We start from the raw sequence: 17,698 nt of genomic DNA on the forward strand, positions 1-17,698 counted from the left end.
CCCTTCTTCAGAAATGTCAGCCTTCCTGCTCCTCTGATGCTGCTTGGCCTGCTGTGTTCATCCAGCTCTACACCTTGTTATCTCAGAAACAAGGAGTATCAGTTAGATTTCAACTAACTCAGCTGACGTTGAACTATAAGATGATGTGGCAGGGTGAGGGGAGTTAAATCTGATGACTCAAAAGGGGGAAGCTGGGAAATTAAATTAAACACAGGTTCAGTGCTTCATCTCAGGAAAAGAAAGTCTAATTAATACCAGTTTATTACTTTAATACTGAAGGAATTCTGAAAGTCGCTGATTCACTTCTCACCAGTTCAGTCGCAATGAAGCAAAAATTCACAAACGAAGAGTGCTTTCCTGCATTTTCAAGTTTCTTGAGCCCAGCTAAGGGATACGATACAAAACTGTATCTTGGTTCCATCAGGCTGAATCACCAGCACAGCCATTAATTCAAAGAAAACATTCAGGCAGCATAAAAGAAGAAAAGAAAGGGCTGATTCCTATCATCAAACCGAGTTATAAAATAAATTTCAGAAAAATCCATCCCTTTTAGCCTTTGAAAGGTTAAAATGCAAAGCAACCTTACAGAGGTACATAAAATATGCAGGGATATGAAAGGTTAATTGAGGAAATAATAACATGCCCAGCCAGTGATACCTGAATGAATGTTTTTAAAAAGGTATGAGATATTTGGATTAAAAATATTTCTTCAGAAAAATGATATATCCTTAAAGTGTTTGTGTCATTGTATCTGGTGGTCTCGAGTAAAGTTGGAGATTTTGTCTTTGCTTTTGAGGCAGCCAGATGCCATTATGGGAACGTGGAATTTTTGGTTTCTCCAAAAGATTTAGGCAAACATGCAAAGTGAGATTCTTCAGTTACGACTGTCTCGCATAGTGAAATTTCTCGCTGTATTTATGAGTACCACTGAAGAGAAATGAGACTAATATGGAGGATGGAGCTGTGAAAGAATTCCCCTATTCACGTGCATTCAAAAATGATAAGTATGCGGTGGAAGGCATGACTGGAAGTTGGATAATGGTTGGATTAGAGCACAAATAAATAACATGGCTGGTGTTCTGAAAGGAATAATTAATTCATAAACTGTGAAAAGCTACAAGAACACGATGCAGATGATGCTGATGCAAACCAGTTGTTTGTGTAAGTTAACATGCCCAAATTATAGATAATTGAAGCCAAGAGAGTTAAACAATCCAGATAGTGAAATATCCCTCATATTGTTAGAATAATAAGTAGGCAGAAAATAGGACAGGCAAATCACTTGAAACAAAAACATTGTAATCTAACCTTCCCCTTAGTAAAATCTCCTTAGTATACTTCAAGTGAAGAGCAAAATCCTTAAAAGCGTCACGATGCTATGATGCAGTAAATAGGGTTTTTCAGACAGCACTGAGCCAGTGACTATATCACATTTTTGGTGATATTGGTTGAAGGATAAGTGTTGGCCAGCTTCCTTCCTCAAAATCAACCATTTAAAAAAATGTTTCATGCAGCATTTTAACCAAAGGATGGCATGTCTGATCATGCAGCCATCTTCCAGTACTGCAATCTTGCAAGACACTATTACCTTCAATGTCAAAAAAGGTTAAACAAGCATTTCATAATTCTTACCCAGGAAGCAAATTTCAAAGTAATGCATTTAGGATAAATTATGTATTTTGATACGCAGCTTATTCAAAATGGCTAAACTCTTAAACTTGGGATTCTTAAAAATTGTTGTAGTAACTGCAGATCTCATGAACAGACCTGTAGTGAAAACTGTATTGCAAGCTTAACATTTAATCAGAGGAATCCCATTGTATTAAAAATCATATCACTACATTGAAAAATTGAAAGGCTTTGAATTTTATTTTACAAACATGTGCACCAGGATTTGCTAATGAATAAATCAATTTCTACTGAAGGACAAACCTGACTGAGTTATTAAATCATACATCAAGTCTAAAGTTGTCACTTCCCAGCGACTGCATTGACAAACCATATACATTTGTTAAGCATCTGAACAATACTGAACAAAAGAGATATACTGCCGTTTTATTTATTCGGTGGAATACAGATGTAGGGCTGCAATTTATCAAGGTGACAACTGAATCTATCTTGTTGTACCTATTGCTATAATAAGAGTGTGCTGAGATCAACAAGTCTTTTCTTCAAAATTACTGATCTGTAAATTGTCCTTGACTGTTGTGGCAAATAAAAATCACCTTCTGCTGTCAATCTGGAACATGGCGACATGACAAACATTTATACACCCACAGAGAAAGAGTTGCCAAGTGTGGCATTTTTAAAACTATTCACATGAGTCAACCACTTATGATACTGCAAACAGACAACAGTTTAAAAGCAAACAGGACTTTTCAAAGGCCTGTGACGTGATGAGTATAATCCTGTTCTAACAGTGGCATGGGCATACTTTGATTGGTTCAAACACTATATTAATTTATTTCCTGACATATTTATTTAAATTGAGCAAATGAAGTATTCGTACCTTTTCACCTACCAGTAACAATTAATGGCACAGAAGGGCTCAAATTAAAAATATGTTGATGACACACAGATTGTTGCATCATAAGCAATGTAGATGGAAGGATAAAATTGTTAAGAAGAATGAAGTGAATGGGTAAAAAGAGATGAACAGGTGGAAATGAAGTCGAGAGAGAGAGAAGGGAGAAAGTGAGAGAGATAGATGTGAAAAGGGTAGGCAAATGAGGAGATTATTGATAGAAGGTCAGGACAGAAGAAAAACTGAATAAGTGATAATGAGAGCTGAGATTAGGAAAGAACGGGTTGGCCATGCTGAAAGCAAACCATGTTGTAACAGGACCAGGTGTCGGGGCCGGTATTCGAAGGACAGTATCAGGCTCTAAAGGTTATTGAACTCAATGTTGAGTCCTAGAGGCTGCAGGGCCCCCAAGCAGAAAATGAGATGTTGTACTTAGAGCTTGTGCCGGGGCTCACTGGAACACTGTAGCAGGCCTACGACAGAAATGCTGGCGTGGGAACACGGTGGTGTGCTGGCAATTGGAAGCTTGGGACCATTTTCACAAACATAATGTAGGTGTTCTGCAAAATGCTCAGCCAGTCTGGATTTCATCTCACAAAGTAGATTTTACCTGCACCCAGTCCTGTCACGATATGGGTTGTTTTTAGCACAGCCAACACATTCTCACCCACTCCCAGGCTTATTATCACATTACCTAGGTTGCTTTCTGCACAGCCTAACCATTCTCTCCTAAACCCATTATCACTTATTCAGCTTTTGCCCTGACCTACAATCAATAATGCCCTTGTTTGCCTACTCCTTTCATATCCCTCTCTGTCTCTGGGCTTCGCCTCCAATTATATGCTCACCTCCAACTCCTCTGACCTCAAACCACCAGCCACCATCCTCAATACACCTTCAACACTTGTTCCTAGCTACTATCAGTTATCATTGAGGTCTACAGCATGGAAACAGACCCTTCAGCCCAACTTGCCCATGCTGCCTAGTTTTCACAATTAAACTCGTCTCATTTGCCTGCATTTGGTCCAGATCTCTCTATACTTAACCTGTCTAAATGTCTCTTGAATGAGAAAAATTGTACTGTCTTCCACTACTACCTCTGGCAGCCCATTCCAGACACTTACCACCGGTGTGAAAAAAACTGCTCCTCTGGACTTTTTAGTATCTCTCCCTTCTCACCTTAAACCTATGCCCTCTAGTTTTAGACTTCCCTACAATGGGGAAAAGCTGCTGTCTATAGTTCTGATGAAGTATCACCATACTCAAAGTGTAAGGTCAGCTTGTTTCTTGTTTAAAATCTTAAGGTAATCTATAAGCAAAAAAAAAAAAACAGCAAAAATCAAGTGCAACTTATTATTGCTTTGTTGGTGTCAACTTACCCATTCCATCCTCAAAATTTACAACCTTTTTCTTGAAGAACTCATTCTGGTTACTTGTTTGTGTTATTGATCTCGAGGCACTACTCACAGGTACTGTGAATGTGATTGTGATGCTAAACAACAGAACTGTATTTACCCTGGCATATTCCTTTAAGAACACTGCTCAAGCAATCTCGTTGGCACATGTCCTAATTAAAGCCTTTTGTAAAATTGTGAAGTTAATTAGAGAGCAAATGTAGCCCCTTATAAATCTCTAGTTTCTGGTCTTGGGAACAAAGCTTTTTGTTAAGCAAAAACAAGAGATCAGTGATTTTATTGCAGATTGAGTTAGGTTTTTTTTCCTAGACACAAAAACAGGAATTGCTGGAGAAACTCAGCAGGCCTGGCAGCATCTATGGAGAGAATGCAGAGTCAACATTTCAGGTCCAGTGACCCTTCTTCAGAACTTTTGCCAAATAATAATTCCTAAAGAAGTCTGAAAACAAAACTTTAAGGAATAAAAATGGCAACCATTTTTAATTTAGTGATTTCTTAGAGTTGGGTAACAATAGTTGAGTTAATAAGAGTGAAGGTAATTGAAACAGGAAGCAAGTGCAACACTTTTAGGCCACATAAGCCATGCAATGCTTTTAATATATTGCTAGCAGATCTCTCGTAGGAGCACTTATTACTCAATTAGAAGATATGATAATTAGCTATCCTGATGACAGTTGCCCATAGCAAATGTTACTAATACATCTGGGCCACCATGAAGGTAAAGCAAAAAACATGTAATTTTAAAATAATCCAGGTGCAAGTAATTTTTTTTTAAAACAAAACCCAAGGACATAATACTACATATATCTATGTATACAATAATCCTTTTAAGCATCAAATTTACTCTGATAGCTAGCGCTGTATGCATTGCCCTGACATGAAAGTTTATGTCAATAAAACTGCAAGTCTGCTCAAAACCATGATGTCCTGTTTCCCACAATCCAGAGAACATGAATACTATTGCCATCATGGCAATGAGTGCTTGAATTTTGTTTAATTTTATTTTCCAAAATCTGGAAAAAAAGTTGAGATCAATAAAAGCTGTCAAAGGAATACAAAATCCCAACTTGCACAATAATTTCCTTTGGAAAGTAAACCTTTCATGTTTCCCCTGTCTTCCTAATATGCGGCTCCTATCCTATAAATGTGGTTGACTTATAATTGCTTTTTAAAAAGGGGCCGAACAAGTTAATCTGTTATATCAAACCACTGAATACAGTGGTTCAAGAAAGTGGTTCACCATCATTCTCTCAAGTGAAATCAGGAAAAGGCAACAAATATTAGCCTTAATGACTGTACTCACATCCTGGAAATGAATAAGACACTATAAGTACTCAGACAGGATAAATAATTTAATCTTAAACTTAGCAACTGTATGACTACTTGTAAACAGTCAAAAACTCCTACAACTGTATAATGTGTTAACTAAATTATGTATTAGGGGAACAAAACAAAATCTAAATATGCAAAGTTGTGTATTCAGCAATATTCAGTTATAAGAATGTGCACATGAAAACTTAAAAAGAAAACTTACATCTAAGACTTTCCTGGTGTAAGCTGTTGCATGAAGCAGAGAAAATACTGCCACTGGTACCAAACATACTGCGTAAATCTAGATAAGGAAAAGTTTTAGAAACACAAGTCAAAGAAATCTTATAAAAGGGTCCATGTCATTTGACCCCTACCATTTCATTTCTGTTGAGCTCATTTACTTGAGATACTATTGTCCCGGAACAAACAGTACTCTGACTTGCAATTTGTTGGTCGACATTCATGAAGCAGCCAAATTGATTGCCAATTATGTTTGAGGCAGTTATTTAATTGACGTTCACAATAAGTACAGCTGACACTAATCGAATTCTCTAAAACGCCTTACTTAACCTCTATCTGCATCCTGCCAAACCCATCGAATCTAAATCCAAACCTACTGAAAAAGCTGTATATTATATATAGATTCTTAAAAGACTACTTTCAAATCAAAGAAATGTTCATATATGCAACAAGACATTTTGTTTGTGGATGAGTGAACTTTAAAAATTGTGCAGCTTATAACCACTGCTATCCATTTGTCCCAATCAGAAGTGTTTGTCTTCATTTTAAGACATGAATCCCTATTATAATTTTGTGGTAACAAAGACAAAGGTGAAGCAATGTTTTTCGCTTGCCTCTAATTTTCTCCTTTCTGTTGCAGCCAATTCTTACAGTTATAGTTTCACAGGACTTGGCAACCTTCTAGGCCAAAGGGACAAGAGTACGCCATTTAGTCACATGATCCTATCCCACCTTTCAATGAGGTCTCTGTGACCTAACCTCATACATTAATGTTTTGATTAACACTTTGATTAACATCTATCCATCCCACATTGAAAACTGAACCGGAGCAGCAATTGCAGTTTGTGGGAGAATGCCAAACTGGTAGGAGTAGAAATGTTTTCCTGACATCCTTTGAGTGTAGCAGTTTTTCATTCTTAACTAATCACAGATAGCCATTTAAGAACCAAAACAAGCTTGAATTGCGAAATAGTCCACATTATGAAACAAAAAATTATGGCCAACTCATGTGAAAACGTAGTTGATATTTAATGCTGTCCACATAAGCATGCAGGCAGGCACTTTTGGTGCTGTTTATCCTGGCACCCATCAGAGAGAATATCTGCTGGATTTAGACACCATCAGCTGACTGGCAGGCATCTCAGCCCGTCAGGCACTTCAAAACCAGAAGCTGACAGCCAGAGGTTGACAGCATCTGAAAGCTGGATATCATTGCTGGAAGCTCAGGCTGCACACAGTCATAAAGGGTTGCAAACACAAGGATATTTCGAGTGGAATTTTTCTGCACTACCACAGGTAAGGGGTTGCAGGGAGAGTGGGGGCTCAGAGGTAAGGGCACAGTGGTGACTTTCAGGGGACACCCGTACTCTACTATATATGCTCCGAAATTCCCCTAGTTGGGACAAAAAGAGCCCACTTCCCACAGTCTAATGGGCAGGCTGCGTAAGAAGCCAGGTAGTGTAAAACATGTCAGTTAGTTCAGTTGGCTAAACAGCTGGTGTGAGAAGCAGAATGATTTCAGGGGTCAATTCTTGTAATGCTGGAGATAAAAATTAAGGAGGGCCAACTCAGCCTTATCCCTTCTCTGAGACATGGTGATCCTCAGGTTAAACTCAGCAACAGTGACGTCTCTCTAACTAACCAACAACTGATGGTCTGGGACTATGGTGACTTTTACTTTCAATCAGACTGATGGCAAGTTGACGTAACTGTTGATGGTTTGGGAAGGTTGCCCACAGATCTTCCATACCCAGAACCTAATTGCTGAGGGATTGAGAAGGGAACAGGTAGCTCAGCTATATCAATTCACCTGATTATTTGTCCTCATAGAATCCCTACAGTGTGGAAACAGGCCCTTCGGCCCAACAAGTCCACACTGAACCTCAGAGCATCCCACCCAGACCCATCCCCCCATAACCCACACCTCCCTGAACACTATGGGCAATTTAGCATGGCCAATCCACCTAACCTGCATATCTTTGGACTGTGGGAGGAAACCGGAGCACCCGGAGGGGACCCACGCAGACACGGGGAGAATGTGCAAACTCCACACAGACAGTCGACCGAGGCTGGAATCAAACCCGGGTCCCTGGCGCTGTGAGGCAGCAGTGCTAACCACTGTGCCACCCCCAATGCCTCCTCTAAGGTGGGAAAAAACTCCACCTCATTACTCAGCAAGCACTAGCATAAGTCGAAGGGAAAGGAAACAATCACTTTAGAAGGTCCTAGAAATGTTAATTTGGGACAAGATTACCTGTTCCTTGGATAAGTGTGGATTAATTAATGATAGCTAGCATAAATTTGTTAAACGCATAGTGTTTAACTAATTTAAGTTTTTCAATGATGTTAGAGCTGATGATGGCAAAGTGCGATAATCAGGCTTGCCAGAAAAGTTGAAATCTGTGAAATTAAAGGGATCATGGCAACATGCATACAAAGTTGACCAAGCAATAGGAATTAGTCGTGGTAAAACACTACTTTTTGCACTGGAGGAATGTATACTTTGAGGTTAGATCAGTGACCAGTACAAGTACCACTGCCTTTTTTGACGATATAATGACCTAGACTTGGGCGTACAGTACATAATTCTAAAGTCTTCCTATGATGAAACTTGGAAGTACTTTGAAATGTGAGGATAACAATGATAGATTTTAAGAGGATGAACATAGGCTGATGGAATAGGTGGACATCTGACAGATGACATGTAACTTAGAGAAGTGTAAAGTGATGATTTCTGGCATGAAGGAGGAGGAGAGGCGTTTTAAAATAGAAGATATAATTCTAAAACGGATTCAGAACAGAAAGACTTGACAGTGTATGTGCACACATTATTGGTGATAGGCAGGTTGAGAAAATGTTTAACAAGGCATACAGAATCCTTAGCTTTCTAAATAAAGGTATAAGGTACTTGATTAGTTTATGGTTAGGAGCAGTCAAATGAACATTGACAAGCTCTCTCACAGAGGAGTCCATCATGTCTTCCAACAATATACAAGTCTTATTTGCAGGAGGGATTACAGAATGAAGTAGCTGGATTTTTCCCTCCTAAACCCAAAGGTTTTGAGAGCAATGAACACATTCCATTTGCAGCTTTTATCAAAACCCCTGATTCTCCAAAGGATAATGTACAGTCTGAACCCTTTACAAGTCGTAGTTGGCTGACACTCAATTGTGCCACCCAACAACCCAATTCAACGCCCTCCCCAGCTGCCAATTGAGGCAGTTGCCAGGCTTGCATTTGCAGAAGATTTAATAAACAAGGCCATGTTGTTAATATTACAGGTTCTTTGCATCTCTGGCTTTGACAGGCTTCTCCCACCCTAACATGCTTCTCCCTGCACTCTTTCTGCAATAACTAGGGCAATTGTTTTAATTCATTATAATTTCAAGTAGGTGGTGTTATTGAAGATGCTTTATATTTAATACTGCTTTGAGAACTTAGTTTTCAAGTGTTGCAGAAAACTGATTTATTTCAGGTTTGTGGAACTACTTGGCAGTGGTTTCTTTAAAAAAATATATCAAATGTTCATTGTAGAAGTAGCACCTTTTCAAATAAAAAGCTTCCTTCGTAAACTGTTTGCTTTGGTGATGATATCTGTTGGAGCTATTTTGAACCGTACTTGTTTTGGAAAGGTTCTTGTTTTATCTAACTGAGTTAGAGGGAAGTCTAAGAACAAGGTTAAGTTGGAGGAAATCCTAAGAACAAGTTGCCCAGTTGGTTTCTCATTTCTGAGTAAAAAACTCTCTTGGTAAATCAAGGGTGAAATGTTTATTGAGACTGATTCTATTTCCTGAGCAATGGTATTTGCAAATCTTCAGAGACTAGCGTGTGATTAGTGACACACCCATACATGCCTGAACAAACTCTGAAACATTCTCCACTTTATGCTTTGGCCTTCAAGAATAACACACTGGCCAAAGTGGTCTTGTTTTTCCAATACCTGCAGAGAAATCTGTTATTTTCCTCATTTCCTGAAGAGTGTGTACACATGTTTGCAACTGTGTTTTGGGGAAATGGGGGATAAGCATTTATACTTCTATCCTATTGACTGTATATATTCATCAATTACTGCATATTTGTTGAATAAGTTATGTTTTGAAAACAAACTTAATTACATCTATTCCGAAACCTAGTTGATAGATCTTCTTGTTTAAGTCTGATACAGCTATAATATTTACTTGGTTAACTTGGTAAAACACATGTATTTTCCCAGTTATGATGTGACTGAAGGGAGTAATGGATTGCTCCTCGAGCCTCAGCCACAATATACTAGGGTTTTTTTGTATGGGAAACATCAAGCTTTAGCACAAGGAATCCTGATTGTTAACAAAGGGAGGGGCAAGGTCTCTTGACAGGGAGAAGGGTTTGGATCACGTGTGCATGTGCGTGTGTGAGCATTAAAATTCTGTTGTGTTTTACCGTAGATTTGAGCCACACAGATTTAGCTTTTTGCTGTAAAAGGCTGGCATAGGCCTGTCGTAGGATATCAAGGGTAGTGACAAGAAACAATTCACAAGCTTCAAACTCTCCCCTCCCCCTACCGCATCCCAAAACCAGTCCAGCTCGTCCCCGCCTCCCTAACCTGTTCTTCCTCCCACCTATCCCCTCCTCCCACCTCAAGCCGCACCCCCATCTCCTACCGACTAACCTCATCCCGCCCCCTTGACCTGTCCGTCCTCCCTGGACTGACCTATCCCCTCCCTAACTCCCCACTTACACTCACCTTTACTGGCTCCATCCCCGCCTCTTCGACCTGTTTGTTTCCTCTCCACCTATCTTCTCCTCTATCCATCTTCTATCCGCCTCCCCCTCTCTCCCTATTTATTTCAGAACCCCCTTCCCCTCCCCCTTTTCTGATGAAGGGTCTAGGCCCAAAACGTCAGCCTTTCTGCTCCTATGATGCTGCTTGGCCTGCTGTGTTCATCCTGCCCTGCACCTTGTTGTCTCGGATTCTCCAGCATCTGCAGTTCCTACTATCTTTCTCAAAACATACAAGTTGGCAAAATGCATGAACAAGACCTGGATTGATGTAGAATTTTAGCCAGAAAACTGCTGGTGATGGCTTTTTTGTTAAAAAATGGTACTCATGCATTTTACAAGCACACCATCATCTCTTTAATTTTATAGGGGGAAAAGAGTTGAATGAGCTGGGCATTTACCTTTGGAGGTTAGAAAATGAAAGGCGACCTTGTAGAAATGTGCAAGATCCCGTGTGGGCAGAGTGGATGCTAAAAGGACACATCTTTGCATGGCACAGACTAGAATTAGGGGACTCTAATGTGATGAAGTCTCAGGGCTCAGAAGAAGAGTCATTTAGATCCAAGACGTTAGCTTACTCTCTCTCCATGGATACTGTCTGACCCACTGTGATCTCCAAAATTTATTGTTTTCTGTCCAGATTCCAGCATCTGCAGTAATTTGCTCCTAGAATTAGGGGATGCAGTTTAAAAATAAGGGGTCTCCTATTTAAGGTGAATACAAGGCGAATTTTCTCTTCTCGGAGAGTTGAGTGTCTTTGAAACTCTTTCTAGAAATGAGTGGAGACAGGGTCATTGTCGATTTAAAGGCAAAGGTAGATAGATTCCTGACCATCAATAAGTCAAAGGTTATCGTTGTAGGCAGGAAAATGGAATTGAGACCATGATCTTACTGTAAATGGCTTAACTCTGCTCCAAAATCATATGTATGTATGTAAACCCAGTTTAAGGAACCAGTGCGAAGCAATCTCCAGGAGATACTCATTGGTAGGTTATGTCATTTTCAGTCTAATCACCATCTGCCCAAATCAAAGCTTAAACAAAAAAAAAACTGCTCCACCTAATTGCAGAGAATTTTAAACACTTCACTTTTAAACTGGGGAAGTCAGTTCTTTTAAGGCTGAAACATAAGAAGAATATGGCAAGTATTCGGTGTGGGGGTGTGTGCTTTCAGGAGAATGCTTGCCTATGACCAAGGTTGCTCTTTTGCAGATATTAGTTGAGATCAGTCCACAACTTCAGGTTACCCTCTGCATAAATCAGATGGTTCTACTAAAAATAGAGAATTTGTCTTGATCAAATTTGGTGGGTTCCTACTTGCTTTCACACACACCTCCGGACTGCAATATAATTGCATTAACTTTTGTACTATCAGAGACTGCAATCCTATCATGTTTGTATGCAAGTGTTCCTTACCTCTCCTGCTTCCTTATTCCTCATCATCATTTGACTGCATTTTTCAGCCTATCACGAATACTTATTTTCATGCTTTCTTGTTTCCTCTGCCTGTATCCCTTACTTGTGGTTCTTTATTGAAATCTGCTCCTGATATCTGTTTTTTTTTCTACTGAGAACAACTCACTGTCTTCTCTTTCTTCATTGGTTTCAGGCTGATAGGCAGAAATTAGAAAATGTGAGTAAATTATTCACATAAAATCGTGACACCTGAGCTTTCAGAAAACAGTAGTACAATCTCTCTCTCTCACACACATACAAGCAAAAAGCAAAATACTGCAGAGGTTAGAAATCTGAAATAAAACAGAGCACTGGAGAGGTTCAGCAGACCTGGCAGCATCTGTGAACTGAGAAACTGAGTTTAAAAACTCTGACTAAGAACACTTCTTCAGAACTGCTGCTAGACTTGCTATGTTTCTCCAGCATGCTCTGTTTTATTTCCACTTTAGAACAGTTAATCTTTCTCTTAACTCATCTCTTTGAGTCACTCAAAGTTAGATTCAACCAGTTAGATTCAAATAAAACACAAACCATCTTGAGATTACTAAACTGACCAGTTTTCAAGTGTATATTTTCTTTGATTTAACTCGGTAGATTGATTGTGGGAAGAACTATAATGTGACACAAGTAATTATTGGCAATACCAGTTATTTTCCTGTGATGTGGATCTTGGTTTTAACGATGATCTATTAAGACAGAACTATGTTTAAAATGGCCTCTTCTTTTCGGATCACAACACAAGAATTTCTTGTGGGAACATAACAAATCCAGGTTGTTGTAAGTTTTCCACATCCACTTATCTATGTTGCTTGTTTCTAAACTTGGCTCCATTTCAGAGTGCATTTAGAGCAATACAAGTTACATAAGTAGATATTTAGGCAGATAATCAAAAGTTCAGCCAAGAGCTAAGATCTCAGGAGGGAAGAGGGGTAGTGAGACACAGGAGTTTGGGGTGGGAATTCCAGAACATGGAGATTTAGCAACTTAAGACATGGCTACCAATGGTCACAGAATTAAAACCAGGGATGCTCAAGAAGTCGGAATGAGCTCAGCGTAGCTATCTTGGACACCTGTGGTACTGAAGGTAACAGAGACAGGGAGGGGAACAAAGTGGTTTGAAAACAATAATTTAAAATTGGCTCCTGTTTAGGTAAAGCAACAATATAGTTAAACAAGCATAGGGAACTTTTGAGTGTCAAGATTCATGCAGTACAATTTTGGACTTTATGTTTGTGGGAAGTAGAATTTGGGAGACCAGCTAGGCATGAGTTGGTATTGTCAAGTCTAGTAGTGTAAAAAGGCATGGATGAGGGTTTCAGTCGTAGATGAGCTGTGACTACAATTGTGATGGATACATGCTAGTCCTATCATAAGCAACACACAATTGTAAATTTCACCATATAATTTTTTCTTAAATCACATGTATAGCAACAGTCATCTTTTCCCACTATTCCTATTCATTGTTGGAAGGTTGCTTTTCAAGTCTTGACTAAAAAAAGCAAATAGCTTAGTGGACTGATAGAAAGGAACAGTGTGAAAAATAGAATATCAATTGGCGTAATTGTCAACTAAGGCTGCATCAAGGAAGATTAAGAGTTCAATTATTGAATAACCTAAATCTCTTAAAAAAATGCTCTGTACATGATGGAAAAACTAATAACTAAAAACATAGCAGATTCCTTCATTTACTGCCATTTTCCAATATCAATAGGGAACAGATAATTCCAAAAAGTTGTTATATCTCTATTGCCACATATTTCACTGAAAGTGTAGCCATTGTAAGATACTTGGGTGACTTGTCAGTTAAGCCTTCTGGATTACACTATATAAATTTATTGGAAATAATCAGGTAGGCGGAGAGAAAGAGAAATAGCAACCAAAGGCTATTCCCCTTGGCAAGATCTTATCCCTAGACTTTTCTTTTTTAAATGCAGTAAATCTTGTCACAAGATCTGATTACAGTCATAAAAATGATTGAGTTTACACAATAAAACACAGTGAAGGATACAGGTAATGGGATGGGATGTAATAAAGATGAGTGAGTACAGCAGGTAGTGGCAGCTGTCCTCCAAGAGTGCCTGTGTAACATAGGCTCTGCTGAACCGGAATCTGGGTAGCCTCTGATGAAGCCTGCAAGCACTCGTCAGGGCATTAGCCAGTAACGCTCTCTGAAAGAAGTGTCCACCTTCAGCAACTCTATGAAGAAAAAACACAGACAAAACATTCAGCTTCTTTATACGCATCAACTACTAATAAATATGTGGCACTGATACTTGGCAAAGCAAATGCAAGACGGGATTGGGAAATTACTATAAATGTGTGTTTTTTTCTTAAAAACTTGGTTTTATAGGACTTTTCTACAACTTACATTTCCCCTTTTTTTAAAAAATGAAAGAGTCAACTGGGTGTCAAGCCCTGTGGAATCCTGTCATTATGCTCAAGAATTTGTAAATAAAGTGATGAGAAATCAACAGCTTGATTTATTTTTGTCCAAAATGTTGAACAACATCTCACCAACACGAGTTCAAAGAGTTTAAAAGCAAGTTAACAGGGCTAAGATACTGTCCTAAGAAAGTCCCAAGTGGGTTCCAAGATGGTGCTGTCAATTTAAACAGCTAAAATTGTGTCACTCACCACAGCAACTATTCAAAAGTCTCTCATTCATTTTTCCAGAAAGGAACCCACCACCACTTGCGGTTCTGACATGCAGGATGATCTGCAACCAAGTGGGAATAATACCAGTCCTCGGTGACAAATCTAGGTATTCAGTTTTTACAGAGATAGGCAAGCTGTTCAACAAGTAGCAATGCCTTGGAAATACCATGAAACTACATGGCTTAGTTACTGTATTATCAATTATACCATGGAGGATTGACTTAGTTCTGAATTTCCGTTGCAAGGTCCGTCATCTTGTAGATGATGTGATCCCCTCAAAAATGGAAGTCCCTGCTGATTCTTAGGTCAATGGCAAATACAGATTTGAGCCTGCACTATGCACACATCAAATAATAGAACCTCCCAAAAGTAGCTGGTGAGCAGTCCAAATTACCACAAGCAGACAATGGAGTTGCCAAATTCCTCCTGACATTACCCAACTGAGATTGAGTTTTAGTAACATTTCTGCAACTCACAACAAGAACTCAGCCCTGGATATCTGAACACATAGTCATTACAATGTCTGGTTAATGCTGTCCAATATGTTTCAATTCTTTTTCCTCTTCAATGTGACAGCTGTCTTGCCTTCAGCATGTTGGAAGAAATAATGTTAAGCTGTTTGCATCATTGTGCAATTTGACCTTCTAGATGTTGAACTTCAATGTCATGAATAAAGCTTATTCATTAACTTATTAATTCTGACCCTTGTCCTAGCAGTTGGCAGAGGTATATCATTCATGAGACTAAATCTGTCTTTTTAATATTCATTACTCCTTTTTTAGCACCTACATCTTCTTTTTGCCACATCCATTTTGCTGCTTGATCCCAGATTCTGCCTGTATGCTCAAGCACTCCTATTGTTTGTCTAAACTTTCTTAACCATGAAGAAAAGCAGTTATCCCAGGTCTAGGATTTAACTTGCTTTGGCACGACATAATAAGTTATGATGAGAAGATACAAAGTGGCCATTGGACTTGCTCAGTGCAGTCTGCAAGAACAGTGTCAAACGTGAAGGCTGCATCAATTCATAACCTTTATGAATCAATAAATGGACAGTTGCACTTCAATTTCTAATCAGTGAGATCACTTTTAAAAGGCCATAACATGATGCTCCTAAGTCCACTTGTAATTGATTTATTCTTTATTGTCCTTATGTGCACACTTCATGCCAGCTTTTTCATTACACATTTAAATGTACAGTTCTGCAGGCTTGTAATGTTAGTTACATGCTCCACCTTAAGTAATCTTCATGCTACACGTGTCCACATGTAGCAAGTACCACACAACAACTAGGCTTTGATTGATAAGTGGCAAGAACAAGCGCTAGGCAATGACCAGCTCCAACAATATAATATTTAACCATCTCCCTTTGACATTCAATGGTGCTACCATCACTGTCAACATCCTGGGGGTTACCAGTGACAAAACAAAATTGAACTGGACCAACCATATAAATACTGAATATACTCTAAAGTACAAGAGCAGGTCATAAACTTGAAATTTGAAGGTGAGTATCTCACCTCCTGGTTCCCCCAAATTTGTCCACCATATACAATGCACAAGTCAGGAGTACCATGAAATAATCTCCACTTGCCTAGATGAGTGCAGCTCCCATAACACTCAAGAATCTTGACACCATCTAGGACAAAATAGTCTGCTTGATTGCCCCATCTACCATCTTAAAACATTCATTCCCTCCAATACTGAAGCACACTGGTAGCGATGTCTACTATATACAATATGCACTGCAGGAAGTCACCAAGTTTCTTCCAGACCTACAACCTCAGCCGATGTTCGTGGTGTTTCCATACAACAGGTTTCTTACCAAGCCACACACCATCTTAACTTAGAACAGCATCGAACGTTCTTTCATTGCTGCTGATCAAAATCCTGCAGCTTCCTTTCTAATAGCACTATTGGAGAACTCACATTAGGTGGTTCAAGAAGGTGGTTCACTACCACCTCAAAGGGTAACTGGCGATGGACAAGAAATACTGGTTTTGCCGACTACATTCACATCCCACAAAAGAAAAAAAGTGCTACTGTGCCACAATGCCAAATAAATGTAATTGTTGTAAGAAATTTACACAACACAGTTTCCATTATAAACTATGAATTGCATCTTCATACCCAATATCTCCTACAAATCTGTAACACAGCTGCATGGCTGGACCTCCCCTTTATTATAAATTTAACAAATATCGGTTTTAACCGTGAGAAAATTAATCTCAAATCATAAATGGGAAAAATGACAGCAGTGTATATCATCTACTTTCAGTGTAATTGATTTTCACATTCTATTTACTATTGTTCTCATTTTACTCCTTTCTATTTCCTTTAGTTTTGATTTTTAGTTCCATTCCAGATAGGTTTCATAACTGAAGGTACAAATTTGAAACTGAAAACAGGCCCTGAACATGTACCATAGTATATAAACATCAAGTACTTAAAGCATTTATCCAAAATCTCATTGTTCACTACTTTAGCAAAGGTCTTATGCATTTCACATAAATAAATTAACACTTTCCAAAACAGTGGAATAAATTACAAGCAAATGCCTAAAGCAAGTGTACAATAATATTTCACTGCATTAACAATAACTTTAGGTCGACAGTATCACCTCTCCCTTTATCAAGCATTCTGATTAATTTTATGTTATTTTCTATTCTGATCATTTGTGTTTAGAAAAACTGGAAGCACTGAATTTAAAAAAAGGATTTGCTTGGTTTCACTAATCATAATGCAGCAAAATATCAGCAACAATTACAACCAGTAATTTAGTTTGTGATTGATCATTCCCTCAGATCACATATTCTGAGAAATTAGGTTTTAAACAAGGCAGTGGATTTGGGAAGGGGATTCACTAATTCGTTGATATAAAATTGGCTGAGAATTAGGAATCAGAATAAATGCGAAATGGCATTTTTCAGACCGGAGAAAAAGTTGTAGTGGAGTTCTCCAAGGATCACAATTGAAATCCTCAGTCTTCCTGATGTATTAATGATCTAGATCTTGGAGTGCAGGAGGCATTTTCAAAGGCTGCAGACAATACCAGTCTTAGAAATATTGTAACTGTGAGGACGACAGCGATAAGCTACGAAAGGACATTGACAAGTTCGTGGAGTGGGCAGATACTTGGGAAATGAAGTTCAAGATAGGGAAGTAGGTGGTGATACACTTTGGCTGAATGAACGTGGAGAAACAGTATAAAACAAAAAGGGTATGAATCTAAAGGTATATGGAGTCAGAAGGGAACCGGAGATGTCATGATAATAACTAGGATCAGTACACCCATAATCATGCCACATTATAGCACATGCTCTGAAAAAAAGTACAGAAG

The 17,698-nt window shown here is 38.8% G+C and overlaps 1 protein-coding gene across 6 annotated transcripts in view; it reads right to left on the minus strand.

Moving 5' to 3' along the window:
- LOC109915162 (transmembrane protein 33-like) overlaps positions 1-17,698 on the minus strand; it is a 137,943-nt gene that overhangs the window by 98,562 nt on the left and 21,683 nt on the right. For all 6 annotated transcript variants that reach the window (XM_048605384.1, XM_048605387.1, XM_048605385.1 and 3 more), the window contains 2 exons: positions 13,712-13,899; positions 5,474-5,541 (listed from right to left, as the gene is read on the minus strand). In XM_048605384.1, the coding sequence (XP_048461341.1) occupies positions 5,474-5,541; positions 13,712-13,899 (256 nt within the window). The remainder of the gene's footprint in view (positions 1-5,473; positions 5,542-13,711; positions 13,900-17,698) is intronic.

This window comes from Rhincodon typus, chromosome 14 (assembly GCF_021869965.1).
Source record: "Rhincodon typus isolate 14 chromosome 14, sRhiTyp1.1, whole genome shotgun sequence".
Classification (NCBI taxonomy): domain Eukaryota; kingdom Metazoa; phylum Chordata; class Chondrichthyes; order Orectolobiformes; family Rhincodontidae; genus Rhincodon; species Rhincodon typus.